The sequence below is a fragment of the Manacus candei genome, unplaced genomic scaffold (assembly GCF_025592945.1).
Source record: "Manacus candei isolate 608988 ecotype Guabito, Panama unplaced genomic scaffold, ASM2559294v1 h1tg000031l, whole genome shotgun sequence".
NCBI lineage: Eukaryota > Metazoa > Chordata > Aves > Passeriformes > Pipridae > Manacus > Manacus candei.
Genome location: NW_026138079.1, coordinates 441,905 through 456,452, shown reverse-complemented (window position 1 = coordinate 456,452; position 14,548 = coordinate 441,905). Strand labels below are relative to the sequence as shown.

The 14,548-nt window shown below is 56.6% G+C and overlaps 1 protein-coding gene across 1 annotated transcript; it reads left to right on the top strand.

Moving 5' to 3' along the window:
- The first annotated feature begins 9,744 nt into the window (after positions 1-9,744).
- LOC127472680 (folate receptor gamma-like) lies at positions 9,745-12,311 on the top strand. The gene is made up of 4 exons (XM_051791260.1): positions 9,745-9,997; positions 10,627-10,815; positions 11,287-11,422; positions 11,647-12,311. The coding sequence occupies exons 1-4, from the start codon at positions 9,824-9,826 to the stop codon at positions 12,006-12,008; spliced, it is 861 nt and encodes a 286-aa protein (XP_051647220.1). The 5' UTR covers positions 9,745-9,823; the 3' UTR covers positions 12,009-12,311.
- Positions 12,312-14,548: the final 2,237 nt, after the last annotated feature.

Sequence of the window (14,548 nt, the reverse complement as noted above, 5' to 3'; positions counted from 1 at the left end):
TCTGCCGGGGCTGCGGCGGGACGCGGGGAGGCTGCGGGGAGAGGGACATGGATGCGGGATACGGGGAGGCTGCGGGGAGAGGGACGTGGATGCGGGATACGGGGAGGCTGCGGGGAGAGGGACATGGATGCGGGATGCAGGGAGGCTGCGGGGAGAGGGACGTGGATGCGGGATGCGGGGAGGCTGCGGGGAGAGGGACATGGATGCGGGATGCAGGGAGGCTGCGGGGAGAGGGACGTGGATGCGGGATGCGGGGAGGCTGCGGGGAGAGGGACATGGATGCGGGATGCGGGACATTGATGTGGGCAGCGGGACATGGATGCGGGATGCGGGGGAGGCTGCGGGGAGAGGGACATGGATGCGGGATACAGGATGTGGATGTGGGATGGGGATGTGGATGTGGGATGGGGATGTGGATGTGGGATGGGGATGGGGATGTGGGATGGGGATGGGGATGTGGGATGGGGATGCCGATGTGGGATGGGGATGTGGATGTGGGATGCGGGATGTGGATGTGGGATGGGGATGTGGATGTGGGATGGGGATGTGGGATGGGGATGTGGATGTGGGATGGGGATGTGGATGTGGGATGGGGATGTGGATGCGGGATGTGGATGTGGGATGCGGGATGTGGATGTGGGATGGGGATGTGGATGTGGGATGGGGATGGGGATGTGGATGTGGGATGGGGATGTGGATGTGGGATGTGGATGTGGGATGGGGATGTGGATGTGGGATGGGGATGTGGATGTGGGATGTGGATGTGGGATGGGGATGCCGATGTGGGATGGGGATGTGGATGTGGGATGTGGATGTGGGATGGGGATGGGGATGTGGGATGTGGATGTGGATGCAGGAGGTGCGATCGGGATGCAAATGCAGGTCAGGGATGCCCCAGTCCCTGTCAGCCCCAGAGCCCCGCGGCCTCAGCCCGCCGGTGGGAACTCCCAGATAACCAAGGAGAGGACACATCTCCTCTTTGGGACCACAAATCCATGGGGTCACGTAGGTTGCCCCGTGCCAAATGCACCCAGAGCTTGGGAAAATACCTGGCTGCAGTCAGTCTGTCTGGGTTTATCTCAGCCCCAAGTCTTGATTTAGTGCTTTATTGAGGTACCCGGATCTGACTTCCTTCATCCTTTCATTAATTTCCATCCCACACAAACGCTGATCACTCCCACTCTTTGTTAATGCTGGATTTTCCCTTCATGCCCCCACAGAGCCCTGGCAGGGCACAGCCCGGTGCCGAGCCCTCGGGCCGGGCGCAGAGGACGGGCACACTCGGTGCATTGGTGCCCGCAGGGCAGGAGCAGCAGAGCCTGAGCGCCCACAGAGCCAGCAGAGCAGGGCCAGCCCTGGCAGCAGGGCCTGTGTCCCCTCTGTAGGGGTGGCTGGAGGTCACATCACCAGCCGTGTGTCCGCGGCCATCCCCCTCTCCCTGAGCCCGTGAGAGGGCGCCGGGGCAGCTCCAGGGGCTGCCTGGGCTCCGTCCCACGCCAGAACCTCAGGGATGCCCAGGCAGCTCACACGGAGAGTCCCACTCCAAACCACGGCAATTTGGTACATTTTTCATCCCATTTGTCACTCTGCTGCTCCTGGCTGGAGCCCCGTGGGGACCCAGGGAGGGGGTGTATAAAGAGTGTCACCTCCATGAGCCCAGATCATGGAATCATTAAAGCTGGAAAAGACCTCCAGGATGGAGAGAGACTATTTACAAGGGATGGAGGGACAGGACAAGGGGGAATGGCTTCCCACTGCCGGAGGGCAGGGATAGATGGGAGATTGGGAAGGAATTCCTGGCTGGGAGGGTGGGGAGGCCCTGGCCCAGGTTGCCCAGAGAAGCTGTGGCTGCCCCTGGATCCCTGGAAGTGTCCCAGGCCAGGTTGGACAGGGCTTGGAGCAACCTGGGCTGGTGGAAGGTGTCCCTGCCCCTGGTAGGGGTGGCACTGGGTGGGCTTTGAGGTCCTTTCCAACCCAAACCACTCCATGATTCTATGATTCCTTGATTCTATGATGTGCCTTTACATTTGTGCCTCAAACCCAGGACAGACCTATGGCAAACCTATCTCATGGTGGGTCTGACAGCTTATCCAGTGTGTCTGAGATGATTCATCCAGCAGGAACCCCACCTCAAGGACCTCCCTCCCTTGTCAGCTCCTCTGCAACCCACAGACCTGGTCCCTAAAACTGCTGATCTCTGAAAGCTGCTTTTGCTTTGCTGGTTAAAGTTTAACTCTCCTTTGTGCCCCCAAGAATAACTGTTCTCTCTGATAACCCCTGCCTGGCCCCTGTGATCCCTGCAGCTCTGCTCCCTGATTACTGATGGAAAATGCTGATCTCCCTGGCACAGGAGCAGTGGATATCCAGCACTCTGCTGCAGCATTTGAGACTTTATTGAGGCATTTATTAATTCTTTTTTTAGCAAAGACATGGGCACAGCCTTGTTCTCCACTAGATGTTTTTGTGAGGGGAAAATCAATAGAGGAAATTATGTTTGGTTCGAATATGAATGTGGTGACATCACTCAGGGTATGGGCATCTCTCCTAATTAATAACATCTCAGGCATGTGATGCACAGAACTGCATCTGACCCTAAAAATGGCACACACAGAGTCATGGAATCATGGAATGGTTTGGGTTGGGAGTGACCTTAAAGACCATCGTGAGAGTTCACACCCCTCAAGTGGAATTTTGTTGCCCAAGTCTTTACAGCTACTGCAGTTGGTACCAGGTGACGAGTTTTTAATGTCATTCTCATTGCCTTCCTGAGCTCTGGGACCCCCCACCCCCCGTGAGCCCCTGCCCACCCACATGTGCCACCATGACAGACCCCCCAGCTCTGATCCAGCCCCCCCACGACTGTGGAGTCACATCTGGCTACCTGCAGCTCTCTGGTGGTCTGATGCTGACCCATCTGGGTTCTGCTCTGCACACAGTGGGGTTCATCATGGGGGGACCAGCAGCAGACAGTGGCCATGAGGGTGGGAACAGTGGGAGAAGCATTTTCCTGAATTTGTGAATGATGGACAGGCTGGTCACTGTGGTGCTGGATGTTGCACAGCACAGGTGTGGCAGGTGCAGGTGTTCAAGGCCTGGCCCTCAATGGTGGAGAAAGTGGGGATGAAATCCATCTCCCTGAGGACAAAGCAGATGGATTGGTGCTAAAACCCACACAGCCCCCACTGCAGCACCTCCAGCCCCTCACTGTCTGCTCTGCTCAGAGACCCAGACTGGACCCAGTGCCCAGACATGTTCTCACCAGTGCAGGACTGCTGGGGAACCACTGCCCTGCACAACCTGAGAACCCCAGCACCCCTGAGACCCAGCACCCCAAAGACCCAGCACCCCAAAGACCAGCACCCCCAAAGACCAGCACCCACAAAGACCAGCACCCACAAAGATTAACACCCCTGAGAACCCCAGCACCCCTGAGACCCAGCACCCCAAAGACCCAGCACCCCAAAGACCAGCACCCCCAAAGACCAGCACCCCCAAAGACCCAGCACCCCTGAGAGCCCCAGCACCCACAAAGATTAACACCCTTGAGACCCAGCAGCCCAAAGACCCAGCAGCCCAAAGACCCAGCACCCCCAAAGACCCAGCACCCACAAAGACCCAGTACACACAAAGATTAACACCCCTGAGACCCAGCACCCCTGAGACCCAGCAGCCCTGAGACCCAGCACCCTGATTACCCACCACCAACCACCTTCACTGCAAGGTCTCCTGAAGCTGGAGTCACTCATGCCCAGCAGGGCCCCAAACCCTTTTCCAATTCTCCCTTCTGGCCAGACAGTTCTCATATGGAATAAAAGCACCGATTACAATGAAATTTAACCCAAAATCTGTGGGCAAAATCTGCTCAGCCCCAAGGCAACTGCACAGTCTGTCCCCAAGTGCTGTTTTATTCCTGCTAATTATTGTTAATGATAACAACGGGTTGTTGTGACTCAGCTGAGTGTTTGAATTCTGTGGGATTGACTTTCTAAGCAACCTCACGTCTCCCAGTCCTCAAAGTGTTCTGATTGCAGGAAGATTATCAACACCCAGACATCTCTGTCTGCTACTCTCTCATCCCGCTCAGAAAGCCTTGATGCCACTTCCAGCCTCCCCCTGGGAGCTGCAATCAGCAAAAGCCTCAGGGAAACACCTTCCCCATGTCAGCTGGGAGTCCATGATTTACAGACAGCAAAGGGGCTTGTTTGCTCCTTTGTTTTTTGGAATTTTGTTTTCTTCTGGTGGAAGGTGTCCCTGCCCACGGCAGGGGTTGGAACTGGGTGGGCTTTAAGGTCCCTCCCAAGCCGAAGGATTCCATCCCTGTGGTTCTGTGCCCCCAGCACGAGCTGTGACAGGGGTCCTGCACAGTGACCCAGGGCCATGGCACGGCCACCGCTGGCCACGGGCTTTGGACTGGGTTTGCAAGGACTGGGGACTGAGCCACATCAGGCTTGCTCCCTTGGGACTTGTCCTGGGCCTTTGTTTTTGCCACATTTAAGAGCCAAGGCAACTTTTATTCAGACTGTGGCAGTGGCTCTTTGCTCCTCACTGCACGTGTGGCTTCGGTTTCACACAGAGAACGGCAACACTCGGTGCTGAGGGAGATGTTTGTGCCTTCAACACCCCTGTGGTGCTGGGAAACACACACCTGGCAGGGTGGCAGGGCCTCAAGGAGGGGGGACACGGAGGGGACACAGAGGGGCACAGGCATGAGGTGATGAGAGACAGGCACAGGCTGGTACTGCCTGTATATAATATATATATATGTGTGTGTGTAACTGTTATATTATACAACTATGTATAACTCATGGCTATAAAACAACTCTGGAATAGTCAGTTAAGGAAATACAAGCTCAGAGTGGGGCAAAAATGCCTTGGGGGTGGCAAAGAGAGCAAAGAACAAGCATCTGACATGAAAAAATGCATCAGATCCAGGAAATGTCGGTATTGTGGGCTTGCAGAGCAGCGAGGGGAAAGCAAGGTGTAGAAGCACATTATCAAAGGTAAAACAGACACAAAGTGGGCCCTAGAGGGAGGCAGAAGAAGCCACAAACACCAACATCATGACTCCCTGTGAAGGACTCCAGGTTTTTGTGGTTCTGTGTATCATCCACCACCAAACAGAAGTCACCAAGCTCAGGACCCCAAGGAGTAGGGAAAGGGTGACCCCAGCAAAGAGGCAGAAATTGGGAAGAGTGTGTATCACAATCTTAATTTATTGTTATTATTATTATTACTATTTTTTTTCTGTAGAGAAATATTAATTTAGCTCTTTTTTCTGCAATAACTGGCTCTGGACTCACACTGACTTTAGTGTTGGCCTGTTGTCAATGGCACCAACAATTAATTCTTGCCTTTATACACGCAGTGCCTTTGCTTGTTTGCTGGTTAATGATGCTGACCATAACAACCCCTGTGGCCCCTGTGGCAGTGGGAGCCACGTGGGACCCCCTCAGCCCTCCTCGGTGGGATCTGCCATCTCCAGCAGCACTGAGCCCTCCCTGCAAGGACAAGGTCTGCAGTTCCCATGGAACACCCCGAGAGGCTTTTTGGAGGGATGGGGGGATCTGCACAACCACAAACAGGGGCTGTGTGGAACAAGCTCACAGGAAATGGAGCAAAGGGCTGAATCCACACACACTCGGATGAGCCCCATCCCTGGAAGTGTCCAAGGCCAGGGTGGACGGGACTCGGAGCAGCCTGGGCCAGTGGAAGGTGTGGCAGGGCATGGGGGTGGGCAATGCCCTTTAAGGTGCCCACCAACCCGAAACTTCTGTGGTTCTCTGATTTCTGCTTTTCAACAAATTTTGTCTGGGAAAGGGAGAGGAAAACATCAAGTCAACCGAGTTTCTGATAATATTAAATCCCTCCAGGACCAACTGTAAAAATCTGCAGCAGACCATGGTGCAGCAGCCCGGGCAGGAAGGAGTTAATGTCTTGCTGTGCCTCAAACTCCGATGGCCACTCAAGCAAGAGAGCTGGACCAGGATGTGGCCACCAGGATGTGGCTGGGAAGGGGCTGTACCAAGGTGGGGCAGCACCTTTCTGGGACAGCACCTTTTTGGGGCCAACTTCCCTGTTCCTGTCCGTGGTGACCCCACAACACAGGGGACAGCACCGGCGCAGGAACGGGGTCGGGGGGGGGGGGGGCACGAACTGTCAGCTGAGGGTCAGCCCAGTAGAGGGGGATCAAGACCTCCAAAAGACCCTCAAAACCCCTCGAGCCATTCCCAGAAAGGTCCAGAAGAACAGACTGCACGTGCTCACTCGTTTACATAAAGAGCAAGAAACCCGATCCGGGGGGGGGGGGGGGGGGGGGGAACTTCCCCACAAAAAGGTGCCCCCCCAAAGCCTGGGCAGGGGGGACCCCAGGACTGTGGACACCCTGTTGGTCAGACCAGTGCTGGAGCCAGGACGGGTGATTCCCTTTCCTCTCCTATCCAAGCTCTCTTTCACACTCTCCTTCTTCCCTCTTTCTTTCTACTCTTCTGTTTCTCTCACCATTAGAAAGAGGGGGGAAAACATGCCCCAATTTCCACACGGAGAGTGGAGTTGGCCAATTAAACTTGGAGAGCTTTGTTTTTTGGACCCTTCTGGCTTTTGCCATCCTTGTTTAACCACGGGCATCTGCGACTCTTGGGTGCTCCTTTCCACGTGGGAGTGGGATGTGACACCTGGTTCGACTGAGTCACTGAACAACAAAGCAGGAGATTTTACTGCAAAAGCAGCTGAGATGAACAGGCAGCGATGCACTGGGGAGAGCACGGGGCACGTCACATGGAAGATGACAGGCTGGTGGCTGAAAATTATCTCTCAGGAACAAGCTGTCACTGCTCTGACAGTGTTACAACACAGTTCAGTGATCAGCAGTTCCAAAAACAAACCAGATATCAGAAATTCCCAGGCAAGGAGCAGGAAAGAGCCAGGACAGCTCAGGGCATCTGAGACCACCCCAGTCCTGCACCTCGGGGGAAACACTCATCTGGTGGGGGAGGAGGGAGCAGAGCAGGGGAAGGGTCAGAGGCGAGAGGGGAAGATCTGCTCAGTGACAGCTCCAGTGCGAGGGGGAGAAGCACGAGGTTCTTTTCTACCTGCAGGAGGGGGGAGCCGGGGGGGGTCGGGCTCTGCTGCCAGGGAACAAGGGACAGGAGGAGAGGGAACGGCCTCCAGCTGTGCCAGGGGAGGCTCAGGTGGGACAGGAGGAGGAATTTCCTGCTGGAAAGGGTGGTGAGGCCTTGGCAGGGGCTGCCCAGGGAGGTTTGGAGTGCCCATCCCTGGAGGTGTCCCAGGAAGGCCTGGCCGTGGCACTCAGTGCTCTGGGCTGGGGGACAAGGTGGGGATGGGGCACAGGGGGGATCCATGGGCTGGGAGGGCTTTTCCAGCCTCAGTGATCCTGGGATTCTGTGAGCACTAAAGCGGGTTCTCCCAGAGCCTAAAGTGCTCACACATGGAATTTAGGAAGATTTGCTCCCTAGGCAAGTGGTTCATCACCAAAACATCAGCAATGTGAGTGATGAGAACAGCAAAACAGCCCCAAAAGCTGCCCTAGGAGGAAGACTCTGAGCCCATGCTGAGAGTCAGGGCTTTCCTGGGCTCTGGAGAAGCTTTTGGCAGCAATGACTGTGCTCAGGTGTTACAAGGAGCTGCACTGCTCCCCTCAGCACCTGCATTTCTGGTTTGTGTAGGGGATTGCTGTTATTCTTCCTTCTGAGGCAGCAGCATTATTCCTGCATGTCATTTGCTGCCTTTTGAGTTTATTGCACTACTTATTACAAACCCTGGGTCAGTCCCTGCCTGGCTCTGCCTGGTGTAGGGCCAGTAGAGGAAACACAGCTTGTTATGAAGGGCCAAGGCTGAGCACAGACCTGGTTTTGGAACCAAACACCCAAGTGTCTCCCAGGGAAGAGGTTCTGCCTGGGAAAGAGGCCAGATGAGCTGGTTATAACAAAACAACAAAACATTGACCTCTGCAGAAACAAAGGCTGGCACGAGTGAAACCTCCCTAAACACAGGCAGAAGTTCCTCCCAAGAGCTACCAGGAGCCTTCCTATTAAAGCTGCCCCCAGGAAGCTGCTGAGCTGAGTGTTTTTAAGGTCTTGCAGTAGGTTTAGAAGCTCTCGGGGCTGGTAAGGTTGATTTTTTTTTTTTTTGGAGGGGAGACTTGGTTTTACATATATGAGTGTAGTTATGACACAAGTTAGGTAATTCCCAGTTCTCAGATTTCTGTGTCTGCTTCCTCAGGTCTGTAACTGCTTCTTCTGGGGGTTTTTATGCTATTTTAGTGCTGTAATGGCTTTGTCCTGCTCCTGTGTTTTGCAAAATCCCTCTTAAAAGGCACTTGGTTTAGACCCTTGTGCTGTATTGATGAGGAATGGCAGGGAATTTGCTTGTTTGGGTCTTGTTGTTGGCTGTTTGGGTTTTTTGGTTGTTTGGGTTTTTTTTTAGTAAATTATGATAAAATTTGTCCCAGGCAGGCAGAGGCATCATCCCAAGGCATGATGGTGTGAAATGTCTTTTGTTGCTCAAGTCAGGCCAGGCTGGACAGGGCTTGGAGCAGCCTGGTGTAGTGGAAGGTGTCCCTGCCACTGGCAGGGGGTGGAATGAACTGAGCTTTAAGGTCCCTTCCATCCCAAACCATTCTGGGATTCTATGATTCAGGTCTCCCCTGGAGAGGGGACCCTCCCCTCAGGAGAGGGTCTCCAAAGTCCCAGACACAGATAAAACAAAAAAAAAAAGCTTTTCTGTCTTGACATATGCCTGAGGACAAGGTGTGGCTCCTGCAGCTCATGGTCCAGCCAAGGTGTCTGTGCATTTACCTGCCCCCTCTGAACACTCTCCAGGGATCCCTGACCTACCCCTGCCTCGGTGCGGAAGGTTTGGGGTCTGGAAGCTCCCTCTGAAGCAGTGGGGTGGCAAAGGACCCCAGTCTGAGCGGGTCTCACACAGGACCCCCGCTCCCCTCGGGGGTGTTGAGCACTCCCGGGGTGTTCTTCCCGACGCTGTCCCGATGATAACGTGTCTGACCTTGCAGCCCTGCCCGGGGGGAGGCTGTGCTTGTGTCCTTGGTGCCGTGAGCCGCTGGCACAGCCCGGCAGTGCCCGGCCCCCGCAGCACCTCCCGAGCTGCTGCCAGTGCCCGGCCCCTCCCGAGTGTCCCTGTCCCCGCAGCCCCTCCTGAGCTGTCCCTGTCCCCTCAGCCCCTCCCGAGTGTCCCTGTCCCCTCAGCCCCTCCCGAGTGTCCCTGTCCCCGCAGCCCCTCCTGAGCTGTCCCTGTCCCCTCAGCCCCTCCCGAGTGTCCCTGTCCCCTCAGCCCCTCCCGAGTGTCCCTGTCCCCGCAGCCCCTCCCGAGTGTCCCTGTCCCCTCAGCCTCTCCCGAGCTGTCCCTGTCCCCGCAGCCCCTCCCGAGTGTCCCTGTCCCCGCAGCCCCTCCCGAGTGTCCCTGTCCCCTCAGCCTCTCCCGAGCTGTCCCTGTCCCCTCAGCCTCTCCCGAGTGTCCCTGTCCCCGCAGCCCCTCCCGAGTGTCCCTGTCCCCTCAGCCTCTCCCGAGTGTCCCTGTCCCCGTCCCCTCAGCTCCACAGCCCCTCCCGAGCTATCCCTGTCCCCGCAGCCTCTCCCGAGTGTCCCTGTCCCCTCAGCCCCTCCCGAGCTATCCCTGTCCCCACAACCCCTCCCGAGTGTCCCTGTCCCCTCAGCCTCTCCCGAGTGTCCCTGTCCCCACAACCCCTCCCGAGCTGTCCCTGTCCCCACAACCCCTCCCGATCGCCCCTGTCCCCACAGCCTCTCCCGATCGCCCCTGTCCCCTGTGCCCAGCCCCGGCCGGCCGTGCCATGGCAGCGGTGCCGCTGGTGCCGGTGCTGTGGGTGCTGTGGGTGCTGTGGGTGCTGTGGGTGCTGCTGGCAGCCGGGGCGGTGCTGCCCGCGAGGGACCCGCTGCTGAACGTCTGCATGGACGCCAAGCACCACAAGAGCCAGCCCGGCCCCGAGGGGAAGCTGCATGACCAGGTATGAGCTGGGGGGCTGTGTGGGGCTGTCGGGGCCCCCTGTACCCACCTCCCCAGATACTGGGGGCTGCTTTGGGCTTGGCTGCTCCTTGCCTGAGGGAGAAAGCCCACGCTGGGTATGAGACCTGTTTGTTTGCTGCCTTCTTCCAGCAAATGGCCAGGGCAGGGGCAGGGGTGTGAGGAGCTGTCAGCTCAGTGTCACCCCTCTTTGCCAGGACATCTCCCCTTCCCAAAGCTCGGGTACCCCAGAGCAGAGCCAGGGAAAGGACGGAAAGGGAAGACTCTCCTCTGCTCCCTCTTGCTGTTGGAGACTCTCCTTGCTCTGCCCCAGGCCCTCGGCAGAGATGGGGCTAAGAGCAAGTCAGGGTGCCGGAGAAGGGGTTTGCTCCTGTTCCTCAGGGTGGGACTAATTCCTGGTGAGGCTCTGACCTCCACCTCCTGCTCTTCCTCCAGGGCTTCAGCCCAGAACTCCTCAGCCCAAAGTGCCCAAGGGTTTGCCGGAGGACAGAAAATCCTCTGGCTGCTGAAGACTCCTTGCTGGGGGCCCTGCAGGGAACCAGCACCTGCAGCATCCTCTGCCCCCCTGGAGCTCCTGCCCTGCCCAACAGCCTGTCCCTTGTTCTGTCACAGTGTTCTCCCTGGAAGGACAATGCCTGCTGCACAGCCAACACCAGTTCAGAGGCCCACAAGGACGAATCCAACCTGTACAACTTCAACTGGAACCACTGTGGAGTGATGCCACCCAAGTGCAAGCGCCACTTCATCCAGGACACGTGTTTGTACGAGTGTTCCCCCAACCTGGGGCCCTGGATTGACCAGGTAGGATCAGATCATGGAGTCATGGAACTGTTTGGGTTGGGAGGGATGTCAAAGCCCATCCAGTGCCACCCCTGCCATGGGCAGGGACACCTTCCACCAGCCCAGGGTGCTCCAAGCCCCGTCCAGCCTGGCCTTGGACACTTCCAGGGATCCAGGGGCAGCCACAGCTTCTCTGGGCAACCTGGGCCAGGGCCCCCCCACCCTCACAGGGAACAATTCCTTCCAAAAATCTAGGCTGTCCCAACCTTTCCTACTGGGTGGAAAGATTCCAAAGACTTTTCTGGCCACTGCTTAGGCCTGTCTGACTGATGGAAGAGCTTTTGTCAAGGCACATCTCTGTAGGGGCTGAAACACTTCTGAGATCAGCTCTGGAGCCCAGCAAGAAGGGCTGGGGGGGATCTGGGGTGGGGCAGATCCTGCCCTTGATTTTCAGGCCCCCTCCCCAGCGTGCTTGGTCCTGTCCCCTTGCAGGCTGACAGCAGCTGGCGTCGGGAGAGGATTCTCCACGTGCCCCTGTGCCAGGAGGACTGTGAGCAGTGGTGGGAGGACTGCAGGGAGGCCGTCACCTGCAAGGAGAACTGGCACAAGGGCTGGAACTGGGCAACAGGTTGGTGGGCTGTGGGGAGCCTCTCCTCGCTCCCCCAGGCAGGTCACTGGCAGTGTCACTGCTGCCAGGACCCCAAATCACCCTTACATTCCAGGGCTGCCAACTAGAAGGTGGCCAAGCCACCCCCGTCAGCCCCGGTGTGGCGAGGGGCTGGTGAAGGGCACCAGGGGAGGGGTGTCCCAGTGCTCGTGCTGACCTCTCCCCCTGTGGTGCTCTGTCCCCAGGAAGGAACCGCTGTCCCTGGGGCTCCCTGTGCAGACCCTTCAGCGAGGTCTTCCCCCGGCCCAGAGACCTGTGTGAGAAGATCTGGTCCCACTCGTACAGATACACCACGGCACGCCGGGGCAGCGGCCGCTGCGTCCAGATGTGGTTTGACCCTGCCCAGGGGAACCCCAACGTGGCTGTGGCCAAGTACTACTCTTGGAGAAAGAGATCCTCCCCTGCTGGGCTGGAGGACGTGGCTCCTGAGGGTGACCACGCTGTGTGTGCTCTGCCGTGGTCTGTCCTGGTCCTGCTGCCCCTGGCCCTCGTGCTGCTGCCTGAGGCAGCCAGGGGCTGTGGATCCCGTGGATGGGGGTCCCTGTGACTCTTTCCTAAAGGGACATGGCCTGGACTGCTCCGAGGAGCTGGCACAGCTAACTTGGGTCTGCCTGTCCCAGCTGGTCACACACCCCAGTGAGTGCTCAGTGTGAGCAGCTTCCAGCTGACCAGGGCAGGGATTTCCTTGCCATCCTGGGAAAGGCAAAGCAATCTCTGCCCTGATGTAGGAGCTCCTGCACAGCTGTTCCCACCCCATGGCTGTGCTGGGCTGGCTGAGCTCTGGTTTTAAGGTCCTTTGGGCTGTGGGGACTCCCTGAAGGGTGGGGTTGATAATAAAGTTGTGCTCTGGACCAGCCTCTCTGTACTGATGTGAAATTCTGCTGAGGAGAGGGAAATGTCCCAGGGGGAGGAAGGGGTCGGGTCTGGGGGGTGGGGGGATCTGTAAATGTAGGAGCTTGTCCTGGGGGGGTAGGAAAGGTCATAAAACAACAAATGGTTTGGCTTGGAAGAGATGTCAAAGCCCATCCAGTGCCACCCCCTGCCATGGGCAGGGACACCTTCCACCAGCCCAGGTTGCTCCAAGCCCCGTCCAGCCTGGCCTTGGACACTTCCAGGGATCCAGGGGCAGCCACAGCTTCTCTGGGCAACCTGGGCCAGGGCCTCCCCACCCTCACAGGGAAGAACCCACCTATCCCTGCCTTCTGCCAGTGGGAAGCCATTTCCCCTTGTCCCCAGTCCCTCTCCAGCTCTCCTGGAGCCCCTTTAGGCCCTGGAAGGGGCTCTCAGCTCTCCCTGGATCCTTCTCTTCTCCAGGTGAGCCCCCCCAGCTCTCCCAGCCTGGCTCCAGAGCAGAGGGGCTCCAGCCCTGGGAGCAGCTCTGTGCTGCTGTGCTCATTTGAGGCTTTCCTTCCTCTGAAGCAGAAACAAACCTCCAGGGAAACCTCAGCAGCTTCTGAAAGGAAGGGGGGAATGGAGCAGAGGAGGAGGCTCTGCCTGAGTGGGGGACAACACCTTGAACACTGCCCTGCTTGCAAAGCTGTTGGTGGTGGATGGAAAGGAGAGTCACTGCTTTTGGGGTTGGGTAAAGCTGGACCAGCCTGACTCCTCAATCCCAAAATTTAACCAGCCTGAGGTGAAGGTGTGGCAGAGCTGGTGAAGTACCTGAGAGAGGAACCCACAGGTGACAGCACTGATACCTCATGTAAAGCTGCTGAGCTGGCACAGCCCAGGGACACCTGACTGACAGCCCAGTGCTTTATCCTGTAGAAGCCCAGACCCAGTTTTAATGAGAGGGTCTCCTGACATCCCCTTTCTCAGAGTACCTTCCAAGGACACTCATCAAGGTCACCCCTCGAGGCTGAGCCAAAGAGATTTGCCCATGGTTGTTGGTCTGGGTGAGTGATATCAATCTCTGCTTAATAATTGGTTTGTTAACTTTATTATAGTTGCTCCAATATTGCTTAAAAATAGTTGTAGCTGCTATATTGTGTAGTAAATAATTCTGATTGAGATCTTTGAGTCTAATCAGAATCCTGATAAATAATTTATTTATATACATATATCTGGTTAGCCATCCTTCATCCTGTGAGACAAAGTTGCACAAAGGTTCAGTCACGGCTGCACAATCCTTTGGACATGAACCATTGACCAAGTCTTGGGCTGGGGTTGGATGCACTGCACCCAGACTCCTCTCTGGGAAGGGGTTTAGGAAACCAGGGGGTCCCAGGGAGGTTTTGGAGGGTCTGTGGGGGGTGCTGGGGGTCCTTTCTGCCCCTCGTGGCTCAGCAGGAGGGTCTCCCCAACAACCCTTGTCTGGAGCTCCCACCCTGCCCGTGGCAGTACCAGGGCAATGCCAGTCAGGCCAAGTCCAGGCTGCAGAGCTTTGTGGTACTTCAGATATTTTCAGGAGTTTTTAGATCAAAAGCAGATGTTTCCAGAAGCTTTTCTGGCTCACTGTTTTTATTTTTAAATGCTTCTCATGATGCAGCCTCTGTCACAGCTGGTCACTAATTCCTCGCATTTACATGAAACAGAGAAGCACTTTTTCCTTTCCCTCTCTAACTTCAATATGTTACATTTAATCTAATCTCTCTAAATTTAGTATGTTGTCTGCAAAAGCCGAAGGTATCCCAGGACTGAGCAGGGCTTAGGCTCAGAAATGTCTCCTAGCCCACGTGGGGGGTGTGAGGTTTGCCCTGCCTGCCCCAGGCAGGGACAGGGAGAGGGAACACTTGGGGCTGATTCCTGTGACAGAAATGATGGATGGGGCAGGACAGGAGGGAGAGCTGGAAGTGGGTACTGTGAGCAGAGAGGCAGAACTTGGTAGGTGAGATGAAGAGAAACTGTTTGGTCCCAGCCCTGTCCCAAAAACCTTTCTCCCCACTGGGATCTCTGACACCTGGCCAGGACTCGTGCAGGAATGTTGCATTTCCCGGGGTGTCCATGGGGGTTGTTCCAAGGAGAGGAGCAGTGCCACCCAGCAGGACCTCCCCTGCCAAAGACCTTCGTTCTCTTGGGCTTTTATTTGCTCTTCTTTGTCTGGTTTTTGTAACTGAAAGCACTTGACTTCAGCAAGGTGGGCTTGGG